Genomic DNA, 21809 nt, shown 5'->3' on the forward strand with positions numbered 1-21809 from the left:
TTCATCTGAGAATGTCGTTAATTCACCTTCATTCCTGAAGAATATTGTTCCTGGATTTAGAATTCTTGGTTGGCAGTTCTTTTCTTTCAGCACTTGCAAAATGTTGTTCTACTTCCTTCTAGCTTTCTTTGTTTCTGATGATTCTCTTGTACCATTACAAATTACTTGAAAACTCAGTTGCTTGAAACAACATTTATTATCCCACAGTTTCTTTGATTTGGACCTAGTTGGGTTCTCTGCTTCAGGATCTCTCCAGGGGCTGCAATCAGTGTGTGATCTTATCTCAAGACTCAATTCAGAAAGGATCTGAATCTAAGCTCAACTGATGGTTGATGGCAGCATTCACTACCTTGCTGGCTGTTAAACTGAGAGCCTCAGTCCCTCTGTAGCTGTTGACAAAAGGCCTTCTTTGTGATGTGAGTGTCTCTCACATGGTAGCTTACTTCACCAAAGTGTGTAAGCCAAGAAGGCAATATGTTAGAGCAGTGCTCCCCAACCTTTTTGGCACCAGGGACCAGTTTCAAGGAAGAAAATTTTTCCATGGACCAGGGGTTGGGGAGAGGGGTGCGGGATCCAGGATGATTCAAGCACATTACATTTATTATGCACTTTATTTCTATTATTATTACATTGTAATACACAATGAAATAATATACAACAATGAATAATTATACGACTAACCATAACGCAGAATCACTGGGAGCCCTGGGCTTGTTTTCCTACAACTAGACAATCCCATCCGGGGGTGATGGGAAACAGTGGCACCCAAAGTGTGTTGCTCATGTCCAGTCTACTCTATAATCTCATTTTGGTTGCTGTCACTGCAGAAAACCCTGCTTCACAAAGATAGGATGTTGGAAATGGAAGCAGGCTGCTTGGTGCTTTTTTGGCGATCTCAGGATATTCCACCTTGACTTTAATCCGGAACGTGTGGAGATTTGAAGTTGTCTCAAACATACTTTTAAGGCCACAGTCACTCGTGATCTTAAGCAGTTGATCCTCTTCTAGCACAGACAGAGTCGATTCACCTGGCTTATTCACAAATGGGTCGCGGATCCATTCCTTCCCAGTTTGGGGGTCTTTCATGGTTGGGAGGTAATGCTCAAACTCTTTTGAAAGCTCAGACAGGTGATCACACAGCAGCTGGGAGAAAGAAGGCCCTGGCTCAGTCTCTTTCAAAATCTCTGCTAATGTTTAAACATGTCAAAACTCCCAATATTCACTCATTTTCTCCATAATTCCAGTTTGGCTTTGAATGCAGCCACTTCACCTGCCAACTTGAACACAGTTGTCGTTCTCCCCTGAGGTGACAGATTGAGTTCATTGAGCCTTTTGAATATGAGGCACAAGTAAGAGAGTTTTGTGACCCATTCTGTGTCACTGAAATGTGCTGCCAGTGGCGATTGTTTTGCTAAAAGAAATCTGGAGTGGCTCTTGTAACTCAAAAACTCTGGCCCATGATCTACCTTTAGAAAGCATCTCACTTCTGTGTGTAAGAGATGATGTGTACGCCCCGTGTCCATCTCCTCACAGAGCTGTGTGAACAGACGTGAGTTAAGGGGAAGGCCTTTAATATGGTGACATTTTCCGGCTAGCCAGCATTTGTCTATGGATGACTCAGTGTGTACATGCGCATTCAGAAGTGGCCTCCTTGACCTGAGAAAGCCATCCAGTCGTGGCAGTTGCTCTGTCCGTGCATATACTGACACAAAATGACCAATTCAGCTTTCCTGATATGTAATCATTTAAAGAATTAGCTAGTTCTGAAGCTGTGGTGTTGGTTGGCAACAAAAGTGCACGTAACATGTCCTCATGCAAATCCTCCTGGAATATATATTGCACAAAAACAAGCATTGTTGTCTTGTTGTCAACATTGGAGGACTCGTCAACCTGGATTGTGTACCATGGCGACTCATTAATCCTCTGTAACAGTTGTGCCTCAATATCCTCTGCTATTTCATTAATTCGTCTAGTTATGGTGCTGGCCAAAAGAGGAACATGTACCACCTTTTAAACTGCAGCCTCTCCTAAAGTTCACAGCAAATGTCCTTAGCAGCAGGCAGGATCACCTCTTCACCAATGGTAAAGGGCTTCTTAGCTTTAGCAATGCGGTTAGCCACTAAGAATGATGCTTTCTGTGCAGACACATCTGATGAAGCAGTGGCCTTCAATAATTGCTTCTGTTCTTCATGTTCACATTTTTTTTTCTTTTGAAAAGCTCCAAAGGCTTATCTGTTAATGCAGGGTGCTTGGTCTCCACATGGCGAAGCAGTATTGAAGGTTTCACGGCTTTGGTGGACAGCCCGTCACCACATATTATACAAAGCAGGCTTGGAGAATGTGAATCGTCTGTTGCAATGAACCTGTAAGTTAAGTAGGACTCTTGGTATTTTCTTTTAAATGCAGCTTTCATTTTGTTGGCAGTCTTAGAGTCTTCTGCTATCTCATCATTGGGTCTTTCCCCTTTTTCAAAGAAGCTCTCCAGCGATGTTTGTTTTTTACTGGTTAGCTTGTGGGCTTACCAAAACCGTAACTGAGACAAGTGCGCAGTGCGGGAAAGAGGCAGGGATGGAAGTGGTAAATAAAATTATGGGCAGGCCATACGCGGACTAAAATTAGTGTTGGATTCTGACTTATAGGCTGCCACCGGATGCACTTATAAAACTGAAGTACATCAACTCACTTGCCACTATAAAGCCTGCCACCAGATGCAGCTTGTCACTTGCCACTCACTGATAGGGTTTTGATATGTCATTATGGTCTCTGTGCAGTCAAGCCTCTCTGCTAATGATAATCTGTGTTCGCAGCCACTCCCCAGCGCTGGCATCACTGCCTCGCTCGGCCTCAGATCATCAGGCATTGGATTCTCGTAAGGAGCGCGCAACCTAGAGCCCTCGCACGTGCCGTTTACAGGAGTCTTCACACTCCTGTGAGAATCTAAGGCCCCACTGATCTGACGGGGCAGAGGTGGTGACGCACGCGATGGGGAGTGGCTATAAACACAGACGAAGCTTTGCTCACTCACCTGCCACTCACCTCCTGCTGTTTGGGAACCTTTGCAGAACTGTCTGGGTATGTCCTCCACGCGCACCCAGTGGCCAGTTTGGGCCGTGGTTGGTGGTCTATCCCACGGCACACTTCTCGAAGTCTGCGTGCGTAGGGTCAGCTCCATGCATGTGCACCTCAGGGGAGCTCAGGAATTTATGACTTTAAGGGGTCACTTTCTCAAGGACATCCCTTTCTAGGTCTCCCTGGAACTTTCCAGCCTTGCCTTCTCAGTACTCTGGCCAGAAAGCTGATGCTCTGCCCTGCGCTTTCTGTCACGGTGCTCTCTTCCAGGGCCAAGTGGTGGGAGGGGAGACGGAGATAAAAAGCACAGGGGTTTCCTCAGGCTCTTGGGACAACGGCTCCTCCAGTGAGGCAGGTGTCTCGGCCCCCGCAGATTCCCATTGCCGGGGCCGCTGCCCTCACCACAGGATTGCTCAGGCTTGAGGCAGGCACAAGAAAATGGAGAAAAAAGAAAGAATAGGGAATTTCCCCCCATTCCTGAGCATTTGCTGTTTTCTTCCCCACTCCTTTACTAGAGGCTTCTTTGGAGATCTCGCTGATCAAACCCTGAGGCCCAGGCCTGGGTTTGGGGTTTCAGTGGGTTCAGGCTGGGACATACCGGAGGAAAACAATGGCAAAGTGCTGCTATTGGGGTCTTCTTCCTCAATGCTTCTGCTCACTTGACTTTTCAGGCCCTCCAATGGCTGCCCCACGCGTTCTGTCCTGGTTCTATAGCTGCGCTCAGCGGGGGAGAGGGGGCGAGTGTGCTTACCCCTTCCCAAGGCCAGCTCTGACTTTGGCGTTTAACAAAAGGCTCCATCCACCCTCCCAGCCCTGTCCCCCATTCACTCACCCATTTATTCTCTTAATATTGAACACCTGCTATGCACCGCAAACTTTGAGGGTAAGGGAAACACTCCACATTTAAGGTATTTAGAACACAGTTCCCACCCCGCTTCCTGGATTTCACCTGTGTTTCACCTTCCTGGATTTCACAACTTATTGGCTTCCCCCTCTCTTTGCTAATACTCACCATAGAAGTAAGAAAAGCGAGTGAGTTTTGTTGCTTCCTTGAAAAGGCAAGTCCGTATGTGAACCTGAAACCATTCTTCCTTCCGAGCTCTGTGGGTGAGGCCGAGGGCTTTGGAAAGACTCATATTTTCAAACACACAGGTTTGTGGTTTCTGAAAGAACAGAAAGCATAACAGCATAACATCTTGTAGTATTACTTTCTGCTGAAGACCAATGGATGCGACATCTGAAAATAATCAAATAAAGTGTCCTGTTTTCAGCCTGCAAATGACTTTGTGAAACTTTGGAAGGAAATTCTCCACTTAAGAAAAAAATAAGAAAAATTGAAATTGAGATCCCGGAGAAGAACAAAGATGGAGAATTATGAGAGTGCTTTGAATTGTTAATAGCATTTATATTTGTAAAAATGAATCTCTCTAAAAACCTGGAAGTGGCCTAATAATTTTAAATCACCTAGCACAGCACATGACCAAAACCCTGATAACCTCCAAATTCAATTGCTTATAACCATTTTTTTTTTGGAGCATTCCAAAAACTTGAAGTTGCTACACAACACACAGAACTCTGGATTTAAAATTATTGAAGCCCTTAATGTTTTTTTTTTCCTATAAGCTCTTACACTTGGAAAGAAGTCAAGGAACAGTGTAACCCCAGAGGATCAAAATATATTGAACTTTTTTTTTTTAAAGAAAAGATGGTAACAGCCAAGAAAACAAAAATTGAAGCAAACATGATGATGAAGAGAGTAAAGAAGGGCAAAGACGGGGCTGAAGGTGGCACGCAGAAAAGTCCCAAAGTGGAAAGGAGAGACCACACGTGGAGATGAGAACGTCTGCCGGCAGGTAAGATAAATTAAGACAGGTTGGTGAGGAGGCTCTGAGGCAAATAAAACTAAACGTCATAAAAAAAAAACCAACTCAGACTTAAGCAAGGGGAGACCACGGTGAAGAGAAACCTGCCTCTTGCTTTGGTGGTTAAGGGGTGACTTAGAGTTCCTGCAGCATTTCATTAATATACAAGTCAAGTGTTGCTAATATCCAGTGGGGATGACAGACAGTTTTACTTTGTGAATTTCTGGTTTCTAATGATGCATTTGAGCTTTATTTTTTACAGCTGTCCTTGTCTTAATCCTTTACTTTTTTCTCCCTGGGGTTTAATGGTTTCTAGTTACCTATCAGCATTTTAAGCAGCATGTCACCCATCAGGCAGCACATGGCTTCTGATGGTTGTGGCATTTGGGTCACCACTAGTTCTCTGGAAGGACACGCGCTCCTGTGAACAGCACGGTGCGACTGGAACGCGGCAGCGCAGGTTCAGGCATGTGCTAGAAAGCCAACCAAATGGCTTTTGCAAACAGCAGCTCAATGAGGATCCCTGCCACGAGGCAAAATGCTTGGAAAGTTACTGTGCGCTGGCATCACTGGGTTCGGGGTCAGCATGCTGAAGCCGGGGCTCATTATGTTCCTACCATGCCAACTTGGTGCAATTAGCCTAACACGATAATTTCCTGAAGCCATATGTTGATCTATAGGGGAGGAAAGTTTCACACGCCCGATGGCTCTGAGCTCTGACTGGCATGTCCCAGCTTCGAGCAAATTTCTGTAAATCAAGATAACACATGGCAATCAAAGATGAGGTAGGACAGCCAGCCTGGCCAGAGACAGCAAACTTAGAGCAGCATCGTGTACTTGTTGCAGAGTTGGGCTTTCCTTTTCTTTCCAAGGAAGGTTTCAGAGAGAGGTCAAGAGAGTACCACTGTGTGCAAGGCTGTCCCTCCCCCACCCCCAGCCCCACAAAAATAAAATCAACTGAAGGACCTAGAACACAATAAGTTATGTTCCAGGGCTGCGTGGCCTGTATTCCCATTGGAGACCTATCAATGTGAACTAGCACTATTGGGAAATCTCTGCAGCTACCCCTGTTAATCAATACCTCTGTTCATTATACATCTTTGATGAATATGGGTAATGACTGGGTGCCCAAGAGTCAGGTGACTAAAAATAACTGCGCCTTACTGAGGATCAATAGATTCTCCCCCTAGTATTCCTTCAGGCAATTCAATACTCTCAGCCACTCCTCCCCAAGCCCCCACCAATGCGGCTCTCAAGTCTTCATTGATAGATCAGATTCGTCCTCCGAGCAGCTTTATTAAATTAGTAGCACTTAATCTCCTGTCATATTGTCAACTGACATGGGGCAAACTAGCAGACGGCAAGTCTTCCAGAGGCTCAGGAGAGCAACTAGCCGCAAACCAGGCAGTTTTGATTAGCTTTGCGCCAAGAGCCGTCTTCATGGGTGCCTCTTTGCTAAACAGGAGAATTTCCATCATTTAATAACATTTAAAACAAGTCTTTTTTTTTTTTTTAAGGAGAAGAAGGAGCTGTTTGAGGGAGAACTCTTGCCAATTACAGACGTGTTATGACAGATGAAAAGATCATAATTATACTTGGATTCCCTGCAGGAGTGCATGAACACAGCCATGACATTTAATAACCACATGCCTCAACGGAGGCTGACTTCCCCAAGGTTGCCTAACCTTTCATTTCTTTGCCCTGGCCCCCAAAACCCCTCTAGGAGTGCTCAGAGAAATAAAGAGGGGAGACCCCATCAAGGTGTGGTGGCCAGCATCCCTGATGCCTGGGGAGGGACCCTCAGTCAGTGACATCTGAAGCTGGACAGCTCGTTCCTGGGGCCCTGAAGGGTACAAGCAGCCTGTTCAGAGGCCTGGGGCCAGGGTGGTGCTGGGGAGTGCTGGCAGCTCCTGTGCCTGGGTTACAGGTCAGGGGAAACTGGAGACGTGCAGGCTGGGGAGACTTGAGCAAATGTGGCTCTTGGGATGGGGAACAGAAAATACTAAATTGGAGAGCAGACTCCAGCAAAAGCTGCAGTCTGGGTTAGTCTAATTTTTACCTGGGATTGGTTTAAGAGGTGGGGGTGATATTAAACATTGCTAAATCAAAAGCACCTTCTATGGTGTGCATCTTTCCAGTGTCCCTCAAGCAGTATGATAGGAGGAGAAAATGTCGCCGATTATGACATCTTTCCATCTGCTAGTTTTATTTCTAGATCATAACAAACATGATCTGCGGAAAACAACTGCCAAGAGAATATAAACAGAAAGACAAGCATTTAGTCTGAAAAAATATAAAGTCATCATCCTGGTGGCTGCTGTCCACACATTTGAAAGGGTCGGGGAGGGAAGAAAATTTATTTGTGGAAAGAAAACTAAGGTGCAAAGACACCTAAGTTGTTCTTTTAGTCTTCCTTTCCTCAGAAAAGCAGGGGCAAAGGCTTTGAGAAAAGGAATTCTGGAGAGACACAGAAAGGGCATCCCCGGAGGCCTTGCTTTCGTGAGGAAGAGGCAGGGCAGCGTTGGCTGAGCTCCCTGGGGACTGGCCAGGATCTTCGTAGCCCTGACGCAGCTTGGCCCTCTGAGCAAAAGCTGAGTTTTGTCTTCCTGAGACGCCTGTTAGGTAACACCGTGATTCAGTCCAAACAGGAGATTGGCTCTGTTAGCCAGCATGTGTGCTCAACTAGGGTGAATTACACTGTGAGCTGACGTGTGATTAGGTGTATTTTGCAAAGGTCTAGTGAAGTTTGTTGAAGTTTCTTCAAATCAAAAAGATAAGAAGAGATCAGTGACTGATAAATCTTTAATATAAAAATTGTACAAGAATTTTGATACAAATTACAAGAGGTATTTGGACAAAATATGAATAAAATTCCATTTACATCCCCAAACCCTTATGCATTTTATGCAAAAGACATATTGTAGACAGTTATAGTACAGAAAATACAACAAAGGAAATAGCAAATAAAAAATTTTAATTACCTTAGACTACTAATAAAAACAAACCAAAAAGCAAAACAGAACAAAACAAAAACAAAACCCTTGCTTAAGGTACATACAGTATTTATGAAGCTATCAACGTCACAATTATTAGATCAGGGCGATGCAAGCTGTCCCCGTCCCTTGGTGCGGTTACCTTTCATAGCACAGACTTTGATTCTGCGGCAGGCTTAGTGGAAGAGACCGGATTGATGCAGATGAGAACAATCTAAACAAAAAGGGACATATCTTGGCGGAAAGTCCTTTTCCTCAAGATATCTCAATTCCCTTTGGCAACTTTTGCTGTCAAATATGTAGGCTGAGTCAAATGTTTTTGTTATCGGAGACACACCAGTGGGTTTGGGTAAGAAAGTTATGTGTCCTCCCAGCTCTGTGAGGGATCTTGCTAGTTCTAAAGGGATTATTCCACGGTCAACAGGAGAGAACAGAGAACTTTCTTTCCCAGAGCCCCAACCTGTCCCCTCCCCGCCACCTTTGAGGAAGCAGAAAAGCAGCAAGAGCTTCATGGAATGAGCCAGACCAGGTGTGAGGGAAGCCGTGGAAATGGGCATTTGCCTCACCTGGGGACCACCCCTGGTACGTCAGTCACCCTCGTCCTGTCACGTGTGCTGCACATTGAAACGCCCAGGTAGTCTCAGACCCACGTCTTCTCCTGGTTTCTCAACCGTCCTCACCACTCTGACCTCCACGTACCCACGTTTAGCCCTCCTGCACCCTTCATACTGACACTGGTAGGAAAATGGTAAGATTCTCTGCAGGGCAGCTGAACCAAAGTTTGCACAGGAAAGTGAATGCACCATATATTATAAATCTTAGATAGTCATATCAGATTAATATATAATACTAGAACATCTCATTTGCTTAATTTGCGTTATGTAAACCCTGGACAGGGTAGAACACACATGTTTCCAAAAACCAACAAAACCAGGACAAAGGAGGGAGTGTTCTACTTTCTTGCTTCAAAAAAGATTTTTTTTTTGAGGGTGGTGGGTGAGATCAGAGGAAGTGCAAAAGGCAGGAATGAGAAAGATAATGGAAAAGATGGGGGAGATTAAGATAGGCAATGAGAGGAATGGATTACTCTGTACAAAGACATGCAAAAACGCTCCAAATTGAGTTCTAGATAAAAAAAAATAAACAATCAGCCTTGGTTTATACATCTCAAGTGAACCTATTAACTCAGCACATTGTCTGGGAGTTCAAGAGCATCATACCTAATGAATCAGTGTTTCTCTCGGCTACAGCACTGATTCCCGTGCTGGGTGGGGGATGCTTTGTCTCCTAGCATGGAAAAGGCAGGCAGTGAGGCTCCCACTGAAACAGTGCTTGGTCAGTTCACCTTGCGGGGGGGACAATCAAGAGGGCTGGAGCTTTCGCCCCCTCTTTTGGAAAACATTTCCAGGGCCAGATGAGTGGAACTCTCTCCCACACATCCAGGGGCTCCCCAGAGTCACCTCTCAATCCTTGCATTCCGTAACAGAAGTGGGCAGAGCCAGTTAATAATTGATGGATTTGCCATCTTAGCTGTGCATTATCTCAACATCACATTTGGCAACAGGAAGCCTTATAAAGTCTTGCTATAGCACTTAGATACTCTCTCTCTCTCTTCAAGAAATATACTTTTATACTATCTACTTCTCTCCATTTTTCCTAAAATACCCTTTCCTGCTCTTCCTTCCCTTCCAAGATTCTTTCGAAAAAAAAAATGGAGCTAAATAAAGCATTAAAAAGTATTAGAAATGTCCTTGAGCATCCCTCTTTAGAGTTAAGGGGAGAAAGCTAATATCACCTAGCAGAATTTGTGCAATTTTGGCAACTTGAGTTTTTAATTAAGATTCTATTAAGATGTTTGACAAATGATTGTAATATATACATACTGGGGAACTTAAAAAGCATCAAGTCAACTAACTGCCTTTTCTTTGACCCAAGAGTCCTTGCTCAAAGTGCTTTTCTTTCCAGTCTTCAGACTGGCTCACGACATCAGTTAGCACAGGTTTGTCAACACAGCAGACCTGCTACCTTGTCTGTCTCAAAGTCTGCTGCTTTTCTCTCCTTGCACAAGTTCACATCAAAGACGACACCTGCATGTGTCTTATTTGGTTGACTAATACCTTATTTGAAATAAGGTATTCACTGTTCATAGTGGGGATCAACTATCTTCTGTCAGATCTGCTGCCGGAGGGTTGGGTGGAAATGGTATCGCTTGGTTCCATAAGGAGGACATCTCCACACTCTCATCTTTCATTTAGTCACTAGCCACTTTTTCGACCATTATTGTACTAGTTCAATATTACAAAAATAGCAGCTAATACTGACGCATGATTTGGGCTTAAGGTATTTTGGAATATAACACTTTCACGTTTTCTTCCTTTATACCTTTGGTCCCCCCGTCACTTGATTTTGTAAAGCTCACTGTACTCACACATACCAAAATTCTCCAAAGTGGATAATTTACCTTTTACGTATAGGGAAGTCCTTGCTTTAATGACTAACGTCAAAAGGCTAGTGCCTTTTTTTTTTTATTTAGATTTGTCAGTCCAGTTTGACAAAACGAAGGTTAATCTGTCATGCTATATGATGGATGTGGAGGCTGTCACTGAAAGATCCATGTGTACACTTAGATCAATGGTTTGATGCAAAGATTTTAAAAAAACATTTTTTACCACCATGCATAACCAACTTGTTTACATCATGTGCACTTTTTGAAGGGGAAGAAAACTACCTCAATATTTTCCTTACAGAAAATGGGGCAATCTAATGCTACTTATGCTACTGACTTGCAGGAAAATTTGCTCTAATTACAGGGCCACACCCATTTCTTCCAAAATGGATAGGTATGGAATTGCAATACCTATGTTTTCAAAGAAGCAAATAATGCTGTCACAGACAGCATCTCTCTATTGACCCTTTATTTAAGAAGTCATCTTGTTGCTGTCCACTTAATAGCTGGAGAGGGCATCTGGAGGCAGCCTTGGGCTTTCCAAAGACAGAGCAGGTGTGCGTATGTGCTTGTGTTTTGGGAGGGGAGAAAGAGAGGAAAGAGAGAGCAGGGAGAGGCAGGGAGAGACAAACACACACACACTGATTGTGAATGTGTGTGTACATCAGGGAACTTGGTGGGAAAGCCTGGCTCTTGTACTCAATTTCCCCTTCACAAGGGATAAACAGGCAATTACGCATCCTTTTATATTTGATGGCCAAGTGCTGAACTGGAAAGCACACTATTAGTTTGTGTCCCTTCAGGGCCAGGGCAATAAGTAGCCAGGAGAGCTGGGGCTGAAGCAGAGAGGGTGTTGTCTGCTGTTAGTGTGACAGTCTTGTCAGCAGCGTTCACATTACTGGAAGGTAATAAAGTGACAAGTAAGTTATTAGAAAGATATGAGGTGAAATTGAACTGAAGCTTCTCGCTGCTCAGCCCCGACTTTTTCCTTTCCTCTTTTGTAATGGTCCACTATTTGTTACAAACTGAGCCTTGTCTTGATACCCCATATAAAAAAGATTTTTTTTTTTCCTGCAGTAAAGGTCAAATGAATTTACAACAACACTTTAGAGGAGAAGAATAAGCATAGTTTTATGACAACTATAGTACGTTGCTTCAAAAATATATATAGCATTATAATGAACAATAATGCTGATCCAATTCAGCATACTTATAAAAATGCTTATTTTTTTAACCCTCTGTTATTAGGCATTTGGATTTTCAACAAATGCCAAAATGACAGTATTCAATGTGTACTTATTGCCGAATCACCATAAAAATCATTTTGTGCAAGGTGTGGGAAGAATGAGGATGACAGAGGGACACAAGGAAGGATGGGTGGTTGGGCAACAGTGATGATAGATAATTCACTGGTTGATTTTACAGATGGATTTACATAACATTATTTGAAAATTACCATTTATGCTAATTCTCCAACTACAGGAAATATGGAAATGATGTAGGATAAATCAAATTTGATCTTGGTACAAATATGAGCAAGACTCTCACACGTGGTTTATCTCTGAGGGACAATATGAAAGTAGAATTCTGTTACTTACATGCCTCGCAGAATGGGCAACAAGCTCCCATTTTGATCAAGAGAGCTTTAGCCAAGTAGCATCACAATTACAACTTTGTTGTGTTGCTACAGTGGCAAGAGTAATGACGGAGAAAGGGACAGGTCCGTGCTAGGTACCACTCTCATCTACTGCTCCAGTCATGGTGGTTAGGACTAGGTTTCACCACCAGCCTTTTCTATAGCCTCGGTGACCCCTGGCATCTTTTTGCTCCCCAAGGGACTCCAGCATCACTTCCCATTCAAAACCCAAACAAAGGCAAACCTAAAACCCACAGCTGTCCTTGTGGGTTCTCCTGACTCTAAGCAAGATCAGCTATTCCACGCAGCTGTCCTACTTTCCTAACCCCTTCCTTAGGTGTGTTCGGCGACTCACCTGATTATGGGAACTCCGTAGGTCACTACATCCATGCGCTCTCACCCACTGCTAGGTAGAGCTATGCCAGACTTTTCTCTTAAACGAACAGTTCCAGTGCATTAACTATTTCCTTTTCTAGCTACCCTCAAACTAGGCACTTCCAGTGCATTAACTATTTTCTTTTCTAGCTACCCCCAAACCAGGGCAGGAACCAACCCTCTACTTAGTGTCATTTAGTCTTCTTATGGAAAAACTTATCCTGCCAGTCTTTGTGGTACCTGTCTTTTATTACCCTCCTTATTCATTTAGATCCCTAAGATCTCAGAGGGAAAAACAAAACCTCTCATGTAAATATTTCAAGTTTTCCGGAAAGATAAGCAATTTAAAAAACATGAAAATTTGTCATAATTTTAAAAAGAAGCTCTTAAGAAAGGGGTGTAGGCACAGGATGAAAGAAAGTTACTTCTAAATGATTTGTTTCTTTATGATAGCAGATGTTGTGTGTCTTTTGACAGTTGAATTTTATTTACTCTGTTAGTCAATCTAACCCAATGCTAACAGACCAGATAACAAGTTAGGACTGCTCAGGTCGAGCTGTTAGCAGCTTGCGGCACGTCCATCTCAATCTGGTTACCAGCTTCTTTATGCTTTAATTGCCAATGGCCCCATTCTCATTTGCTTGGCACACATCTGGGGTGTGTACAGAGACAAAGAAAAGGTCACATTTTATTTGATGGGAACCTAGTCCATAGTTCCTCCTGAGTAAAATGAGAATACCTCTAGAACAGCCCATTCTTGATATATTCAAAGCTTTTTTTTCCCTTGGAGTAATGTATACTAATAGGGCTGTTAACAAGTTAAGTGCCTTTCTCTTCTCACTGGAAGGGCCTGGAAATTCAAGATCAAAGAAATAACACTTTAAAAAGTGGCACCATTGTGCTAAAAATGTTTTTTAACAAAGTTTGTCAGGTTGAAAAGGAAAAAACAATAACACCTTTAAATCTTTAAAAGGCATCAGGCTGAACAGGGCAGCTGGACTAAGACCTGGAATGGGCTGACTTCTTTAAACACAATTAAGAGCAGAATAAAGAATGTCAAGCTTTTTATCACATTTTAAAAACCAAATTACTTATTACCTATTCATTTTCTTGCTTTCTTCCCCCTCCATAGCATGCAGATATTCCGGAAAGCAAACTAAGCCTTTCTGATATTTACAAAAACATAGTTTAAAATGATCAAAACGGTTAAGTTTCTACATCAGCTAGAGAACATGCACAATAATACTGCCTAAATTTGTACCTGTGATAACACTCTGGCTAAAATCAATCATGGCTGGATGAAAATCTGTATCGCTACTAATTTTCAGCCAGCATAAAATGGATGCAGCCAGAGAGAAGCTATTTTAACAATGAAAAAATAAATGAGTAGAAATGGGCAAAGATGAAGAGCTCAGTGATTAAAATGCTGATCTCTTTATCCTTCCTGTTTGCAAATAAGCCTTGGGATCACCATCTTAACCAGAATTATAGTTAAGTCAAAACACTACACTCAGGCACACACTCAAGAACAAGCAACACTTTGGGAATAGAAGAATTGTACATTTTATGGTTTTACATTTTATGCACTACATCCATCCACTCCCCCTGTCCCTTTAAGCAATAGGCTTTATACTGGAAAATGTTATTTACTCATTCAGAAGGCCACCATATCAACTGGGCACTTGGGGCACAATAGTAGCAAATAGAGGAGATACTTAAAAAGTGCCAGCTGTCCAGGACTTACTGCCATTCCTCTGACAAAGCACAGGGGAACACATTCATGTTTCCAAGCAAGGGACATTCTACTTCCAGAATCTCATTACCTCTGGTCTTTTGCTAACTGGCTATACCTTAGCCGGGTTTGTGGCAAGTAACAAACATTTGTTCTAATCCTGGTTCATTTGCTGATGTGACCTGCTGACAGCTATGTAATTCACTCACTAGGGCCACCTGACCTTTTCCTTGACATTAAATTAAACAGACTAAACATTGATTTTGTAGAAGATGAGTTCTAGAATATCTTAACTAATAACTTTTTAAAGTTGCTAAAATAAAAATGTGTATTTATTTTCATAAAACTAGGTGTGATTTAGTCTATGCACACTCTGAAAGCCAGCGTTTCCATAATCTTTTGTTGGTATACTAAACATATTTTTCCACCCTTTTTGAATCAAATCATTTGGTAATGGGGCAATAGCGCAACACAGAGAACGCTAAGAGGACCAAAATGTTTGCAAACAGACTTTCATTATTCTAGTTCAATCTTTCACAAACATACTGTACAGAGTCTTATATGGTATAAAACAAAGGAAAACATCTCTGTCTATTCAATTTAACACAACATCAAAATAAAGCAATTAAGACTTTGGGGAATTCAAAGGTACAAGAAAACAAAAACGGTTATTACTAATTCCTCAGCTTTTTCCCGTAAACATTTGTCATTTAACAGACATAGTGTTAGTTTCTTTTGTACTGCAAATACTTTTGGTCTTTCCTTACTGTAGAACAAATAAAGAATTAAATGAACCCCATAGCATCCTCTGAAGGAGGTGAAAAGATAAAGCTCCTAGACACAGCTAGCTTATCTTTAAGAATCTATTGTTTCTGAAATTTTCACAAATAAAAATACTGAACTCCCAACTAATGATGCTTATTTTTGGAAACAATAAATACTGTGAGGTACAATAAATCCTACAGGAATAATAACAACAGAAACACATTAACAGTTTCCTTTGGCAAATTTAACGGAAGTGAATGTTGATGTGAACATAGAAAAATTACAAAACATATGAAAAATGGAAGTGACATGAAAAGTTAAAACAAAGGGATATTGCTAACTTTAGACTGATGAGAGAAATGTTCGAGGCCATTAAATGCAGAAAAGAAATACATTCTCTTTAAATTATGGTGTATCGTTTGACAAAATATTCCTTGTTTATCTTTTCTTCCCCTCCACTTAAAAAAAAAGACCAAAAAAGACAACAAAACGTAGTCTGCAATGCACACCCTAATGGTTTTGGCTGCAGACTGAACTTGAGTAAATATCATCATTTAGTCAGTATGTTGTGGTAGCTGGGGCTGCCGATGTGGTTAACCAGCTCAGGCAACATGTGTAAACATCGGAAACAAAACAAAACAAAAAAGGTTTGGAGAATAGTCTCCCCCTCTTTCTCACTCTCAATTGCTGGTTTCAGGCTTGCTTTCATTTCTCTCTGACAAATCGTGTGGGGAAACACAAAACACTGAACAGTGAGAGATCCTATTTTAAACCCTCCTTCTGGCTTTTCAGAAAGGAGTGTTGCTCAATTCAAGTTTAGCACATGTTTTCAAAGCTTCCAAGTACTGCTGCTGTTAAATGTCTTTTTGATTTTGTCTATCAAGCAGGCCTGAATCATAGTACTACTGAAGAATTTGCAACAAATTAGACAGCCGTACGACAGACCAACCCAGTTCAGACTTCTTCTTTCTTTTTAAAGGATAAGAGTTAGGGCCTTGGAAATGAGTGTTCAACTCTTTGACTGTATTCAGCTTTGTTCCATAGTGAGTAATTTGGGCTTTTGTATCCTGAAATATTATCCTGCCTCTAAAGAATAAATGCCTTGGCTGTTTCACACCACATAATTTTGTTTTTCTTTTATGTAACTTAACATATAAGCAAGAAGGATGCAACGTTGATTCTAATAACATTCGGCACTTGAAAGAATCACCAAGTGTTTTTTTTTTAAAGCGGTTTTCTGGTGGCCGACAAATTGGCCTGTGGTTATGTTGAGTGACTAATTGTATTTTCTTTTCTGGAAACTTGTGCAAAGTTGGCAGTTTTGTGTTAACACTAATACTTTTGTTTGGCATTTGTGCCCTATACTGACCAGACCATTTTTATACAAGTGAATTTTTTTAAAAAGACACTTACTGAAGTATGGCAATAGTTTAAGGATAAAAAAAGAAGCATGGATATTACACATCCCCTTGTAGTGTATGAAAAAAGTGCATGACTGGGTTTATGTACTAGTACAGGACATTTTAAAAAATCAGATCTGTGCTGTAAAGCATGCCAGCACCTCTTTATCACTACGTCTAACAGGTAGTAAAAACAAGACCATGTTTAAAAAAAAAATGTGCATTAATGCTAACATAAATGAATAGAGCTAGCCAGCAAACTATTTTTTTCCTGCATATCTAACAGCTGGATGTAACTGTAAAAATTAAACAAAAGAGTTAAACAACCATCAATACAATTGTTTTACATCAATGGCCTCTCAAGGCTAAATATTTACAGGTGAATCTGCCATGCTTTAATTGAAGATTCTCCCAAAACCTTAAAGTTCACAAAAGACAACTATAAGAAGTTCCTCTTTGTTTCTTTTTTCTTTTTTTCCCTTTTATTTTTAGCAGGCAACAGTCATGGGTACAACAAATGTCTCTTTGGGGAAGACCAAGAATTAGTCTGTCAGAATTGGGGCTATTTGCACGCTTTGTGTGTATGTATGTGTGTTTAAAGGGGTACTCTGTTTTCACTGACCCCCCCCAGTTAAAGATCCCACAGCTTCCCAAAAACTATAAAGGAAAAGTGAAAAAAAAATTCAAAAGCACCTAGTGTTGATCTTTTTTATCTAAAGAAAATATGTGTGTGTGTATATGTGGAGACAGAGCAAACATAGGTACACACACACAGACACACCCCCCAAGTACAGAAGCGCACACTGACTATGGCAGTTCAAACAAGTAGGCCATCTGGTGAGGGCTGGCATTTGTAGTGTCCGTTCTGAGACTAATCTATTGAAGTGAAGGGAATGTTTTTGTGGAGATTAGGGTTCTGACTGTGCCGATTCCGGCTTCGTACAGAGGAAAACATCATATTGCAACCAGGGACTTTGCACTTGTGCATTTCTCGCAAATGCACAGTTTTGTAGTGCACTCTCAGGGTCCCCTTGTTGCTGTACATTTTGTGGCAAATGTTGCACATGATCCCACCATTGCTCCCAGACAGGCTGCTGAACATAAGAGATCCCGAAACTTCAGCCCCTAGGCTGCCAGGGAGGACAGGGGCCTCAGCCTTGTGTGCCGACTCCCCACTGTCACTCGCCCCATCAATGTCGTCGAGAAGAATCCCCTCGTCGCTGCCCGCGTCTGATTCTCTAGAGGAATGGATGCTGCTGCTGGACTGGAGGCTGGAGGTGGTGCTCAGGTCAAGGACCATGTAGTCCTCCGCCATGCCCCTCCCATACCCGTTGAGGTGGGAGTCTTCAGTCCCTGCGGGAGAGGAGGCGTCTTCCCTGATGTCGAGCCCTATGGGGTGCTGGGCACCATAGATCTTCACCAAAAATTCATCACGGAGGTCCTTGCTAAGGGAGGGCTGCGATGAGTCCAGGCCCATGTCATCGAGTTCTTTGGTCAACAATTTACGATGCAGATTTATGTTGGCACTGTGTCTAGGAAAACAAGAGGGAAGGGGGGTAGGTGCACAGGGAGTGGGGAGGGGTGAGAAAAAGGAGAGCATTTTAAAATTGATTCAGCTTTCACTAAGCATCAAATAAGCATATTCATTGCTAATTACACCATTCTAAAAGCAAGCGTTTCCCTGTATCCTCAGAATCTGGGAGTGAGTAGTATTAGTGGGAGGTGCAATAAGGGTAACTTTCCAATAACCTAATTTTTATAAGAGTAAAATTCTCAATGGTAGGATGAATGCAAATCCATGCAACTTTTTCTCAATGACTGTTCTGTTAGTTTTACTATATAGCAGCATTAGCTGCAGAGGATTTCATAGCAGAAATTTTAGAATATGTATTAAATAGGATAAAAGAATGGAAACTTTCTGCTTGTCTAAATGGATACTCTAAATTTACCTGAAAACAACAAAACACCATTTTTTATACAGCACACACTGTATTTTGAGGTAGGAAAAGAATCCATTTTTTTTTAAAGTAAATAGCCAAGATAATTTAGGTATAACCTCAAAACATAATGAAATCTTCTCCCTCCACCCGCTATATTTCAAGCTTTAAGTAGGAAAAAATTAACTTAATAGATTAGCAATTTGACATATGTCTTTATCCCTTTTTTTTCAGAATGAGTTGGTACCCAGTTAAATCTAATAATAAAATACATTTGCTTTTCAGAAGTTGCTGCATTTTAGTGTTGAAAATATTTTCATCAATTCTACTTTACAATCTAATTCTTTAAAACAAACGCTGAAAAACAAATTGAATTTTAAAATAAAGCCCACCCACCCTTTAAAAAAATCACACTAAATAACAGAAAAAACCCAAAGGGACAAAATAAAAACACAGTAAATACAAAAAACAAAAAAACAAAACAACAAAAAAATCAAGCATGACAATAAAATAGGGTCCCCCCTATTTTAACAACTGGAACCCATACTTCTTAGACAAGCAAAACTTTAAGGAGTGTTTTGCTTGTATGAAAAAAGACAGAATTTGTCCCAGAGCATCCACGGGGACATCACGATTTACAAAGCCTGATATGTTATCATCTATCTGAGAACATTGCCTCCCCCATTTACTTTCAAAGTGCCCTTGGGCATATACCTCTCTCCACCTGCAAAGGCTCATGTGTTTGACAAGTACAAATTGAAGCTTACCCTTTCAAAAAAATAAAGCAATAAATATACAGATAATAAAAGCTTCTCAATACTGTTGGAAGCTCTCCATCTTGAAGAAATAATTGTGATCATAGAAATGACCTGAATGGCTGGTATAAAGTTCCAACAAACCTCCTCATTATAATTAAAAAGTATGCAAGACCAAAATGAGCCATTCCATTTGGTGACAAGCATGGCTAGTATTTCCTAGAGATGGTTGAGAGGTATGTGCCTCAGAGACAAGAAAGGTGAGGAAGACTTCTCCACCTTTCCACACAAGACAATATATAGCACTCTGGGTTTTAAGAAGCAGAGGGGCAGCAGCCCTCTCCACACTGCACTTAGGAAGGCTGAGCTTACCTTGTGATAATAAGATCAGCTTTCTAATCTTTTGCTAAATCGATCACAAAAGAAAGCAAGAATGAGAGACAGAGAGAGAAAAACAGAGAGAAAGAGAGAGAGAGAGAGAGAGAGAAAACAAATTCACATTCTAGACATCTGGTTTTTAAAAAACTTAAACAATAAAATAGGGATTTAAAATGTTCTGATCACAAAATTATTTTCTGTCATAAGTGATCATCCCATACGCTGTCTTGATGATTTTCAGATCAGCTGCATAATCCAAAAATCATAAATCAAATTAAGATAAACCAAATTCACAGCATCATCATCATCCACAAATGAGTTCTAAACAGATGCAGATGCATGCAGTGTGTGGGTATGTGAATGATAAACAGAAGTTGTCCCCACGGTCCCTGCTCTGTCACAGTGATTCCCTGTTTCCGTGGTGTCAGATGGCAGATGACTCCAAGTGCAGGTTGCTAAGCAGAGTGCAGGAAATGCCCACTGTGAAGTTTTTACTCTGACATGTGGGTACAATACCACCAGAGTTATTATAAGAAAGTGGAAATAGAGTTACACTATGTACTATTACTCTATTAATAAAATAATCTGCCAACTATAAGCAACTCACAAAATCCTACCCGTTTATTACTTTTAACACCCTTCCCCCTTTCTTAATTTTGCAAGTACACATTCTGCGATGACTGTAATCTAGAACTCTGTGTCGCTTCTAACATATCTGCGGTTATCACTTCCTACGTTCACTGCTGAGAAAACAGCAGCCAGACACACAGCAGTCGCAGCAAGACACACTGAATGAGGAAGAGTAAATTAACATTGACAAAAGGACACACTGATCACCCAGATGGACACATCTTCCCCAAGATGACTTGTGAAATTACACATCTCTACCGATATGTTACCAGGAAGAGATTTTCTCTTCATTTCTCACTTACAGCAGTAGAAATCTGTAATCTAATTAGATGATGTACCAGCCCTCAATTTCTGTCAACCAAACGATGTGCAGAAATGTGTAGACCAGCTCTGGCACTCTGTTCAACAGTGTCCCTTTTCCGCTGTCAGCAGTACTGTTGGCCTCTGCTAATATAATTACATTGACTTTTATTCAATTAAGTGCCATCCCTCGCTTTAAAAAAAAAAAGCTACTTTATCAATTGATTCAGGTGTAATGCAATAATAAAGATGAACTCATGGCAGTGCATTAGCTCTGCTCTTCATAACTTCGGTACACGGGTTCATTCATGGTAGTCGATTTCCATTATGCAACCACAGTTCAAGAGAATTGATTCTTTTATGTTCATTTCTTAATCTATTTCATTTTTGTTTAATAATCCTCCTAAATGCCATATGCAAAACATTTGACGTAGGCATGGGAAGAATGGGCCGTGGAAAGTCTGCTGGTTCACTCTCATGATAGTGGGCTTGGAGACTTTCTAAAAATCCTGCAGTATTCCTGGGGTGAAAAGAAGGAAAGCAGGACAAGGAGGGAAAGAAGAGAGACTGAAATTCTTGAGAGAGTACTGATCCTGCCTCACAAGAGGGTAGGGTTCACCCTCCACAGAATGGACAAAAGGCAGTACTTGATTTTAACAAAGACCTATTGTTGAATCAGTCAATCCAAACCATTAACTGTCATAAAATACTGTCCTCATGAGATATAAAGACCTAGGGTTAATAGCAATTTGAGGAATATTACAAGTTTATTTGGATCAGCAAAATTGAAGAGGTGAAGAGAAAGGGAAGACGGAAGAGACACAGAAAGAACTTTCGCCTACTGATAATCCGATGTGGAGAACAGAGGATCCTAAAATGGGAGGATGGCAAGAGAGTGCTGGAAACAGGAGGAGGACCCCCAGTGGAGAAAGCCATACTCAGCTGTATGTAACAAGTCACAGAAAGAATCCATTAAGGAACCAATTTTGAGTTCTCCAGGGACAGAGATTTTTTTTATAGAAATAGATCTAGTGGTTTGAATATCTATCTCCAGAAAAGAGGGAATAATAATCATTAACAAATATCTAGACCAGATTAGAACTTACATTCTACAATGTAAAGAATATAAACAGTATGAAGGCTGTTTCTACTTGCTCGGGTTAGGTAAATGATACAGGTATGTGGAGGCAAAGTTCTCTTACAAAGAAAAAATGCCTGGGGTGGAGACAGAAAATGAATTCATAGGTATAAAGGGTAAGGATCTAGTCTTAGTAAGTGCAGTAGTACTTATTAAGCCAATGGTCCAAATTTAGCTTCAAGAGGGTCACTTTCAAGAAGAAAAATTAAATCTTGTTCAACCTGGTGTGTCCTACAGATCACAGTATTCTACTTGATCCTATAGATCAAATAGAATACTATGCACACAGGAGACACTTAAAAGTACATTTATGTGCCTTCAATCAATAATATGCACGAGTCTTAAAGAAGCTTTTCCAAAAATACCCTGTAGAAGGGAAGAAGACAATGATCC

The 21809-nt window shown here is 41.3% G+C and overlaps 1 protein-coding gene across 2 annotated transcripts in view; it reads right to left on the reverse strand.

The window, feature by feature from the left end:
• Window positions 1–16403: 16403 nt before the first annotated feature.
• BNC2 (basonuclin 2) overlaps window positions 16404–21809 on the reverse strand; it is a 403512-nt gene continuing 398106 nt past the window's right edge. For both annotated transcript variants that reach the window (XM_012665017.1, XM_012665016.1), the window contains one exon: window positions 16404–17810. In XM_012665017.1, coding sequence (XP_012520471.1) covers window positions 17150–17810 — 661 coding nt within the window. In that variant the 3' untranslated portion in view covers window positions 16404–17149. The remainder of the gene's footprint in view (window positions 17811–21809) is intronic.

The sequence above is a fragment of the Propithecus coquereli genome, unplaced genomic scaffold (genome assembly GCF_000956105.1).
Source record: "Propithecus coquereli isolate 6110/MARCELLA unplaced genomic scaffold, Pcoq_1.0 Scaffold95, whole genome shotgun sequence".
Lineage (NCBI taxonomy): Eukaryota > Metazoa > Chordata > Mammalia > Primates > Indriidae > Propithecus > Propithecus coquereli.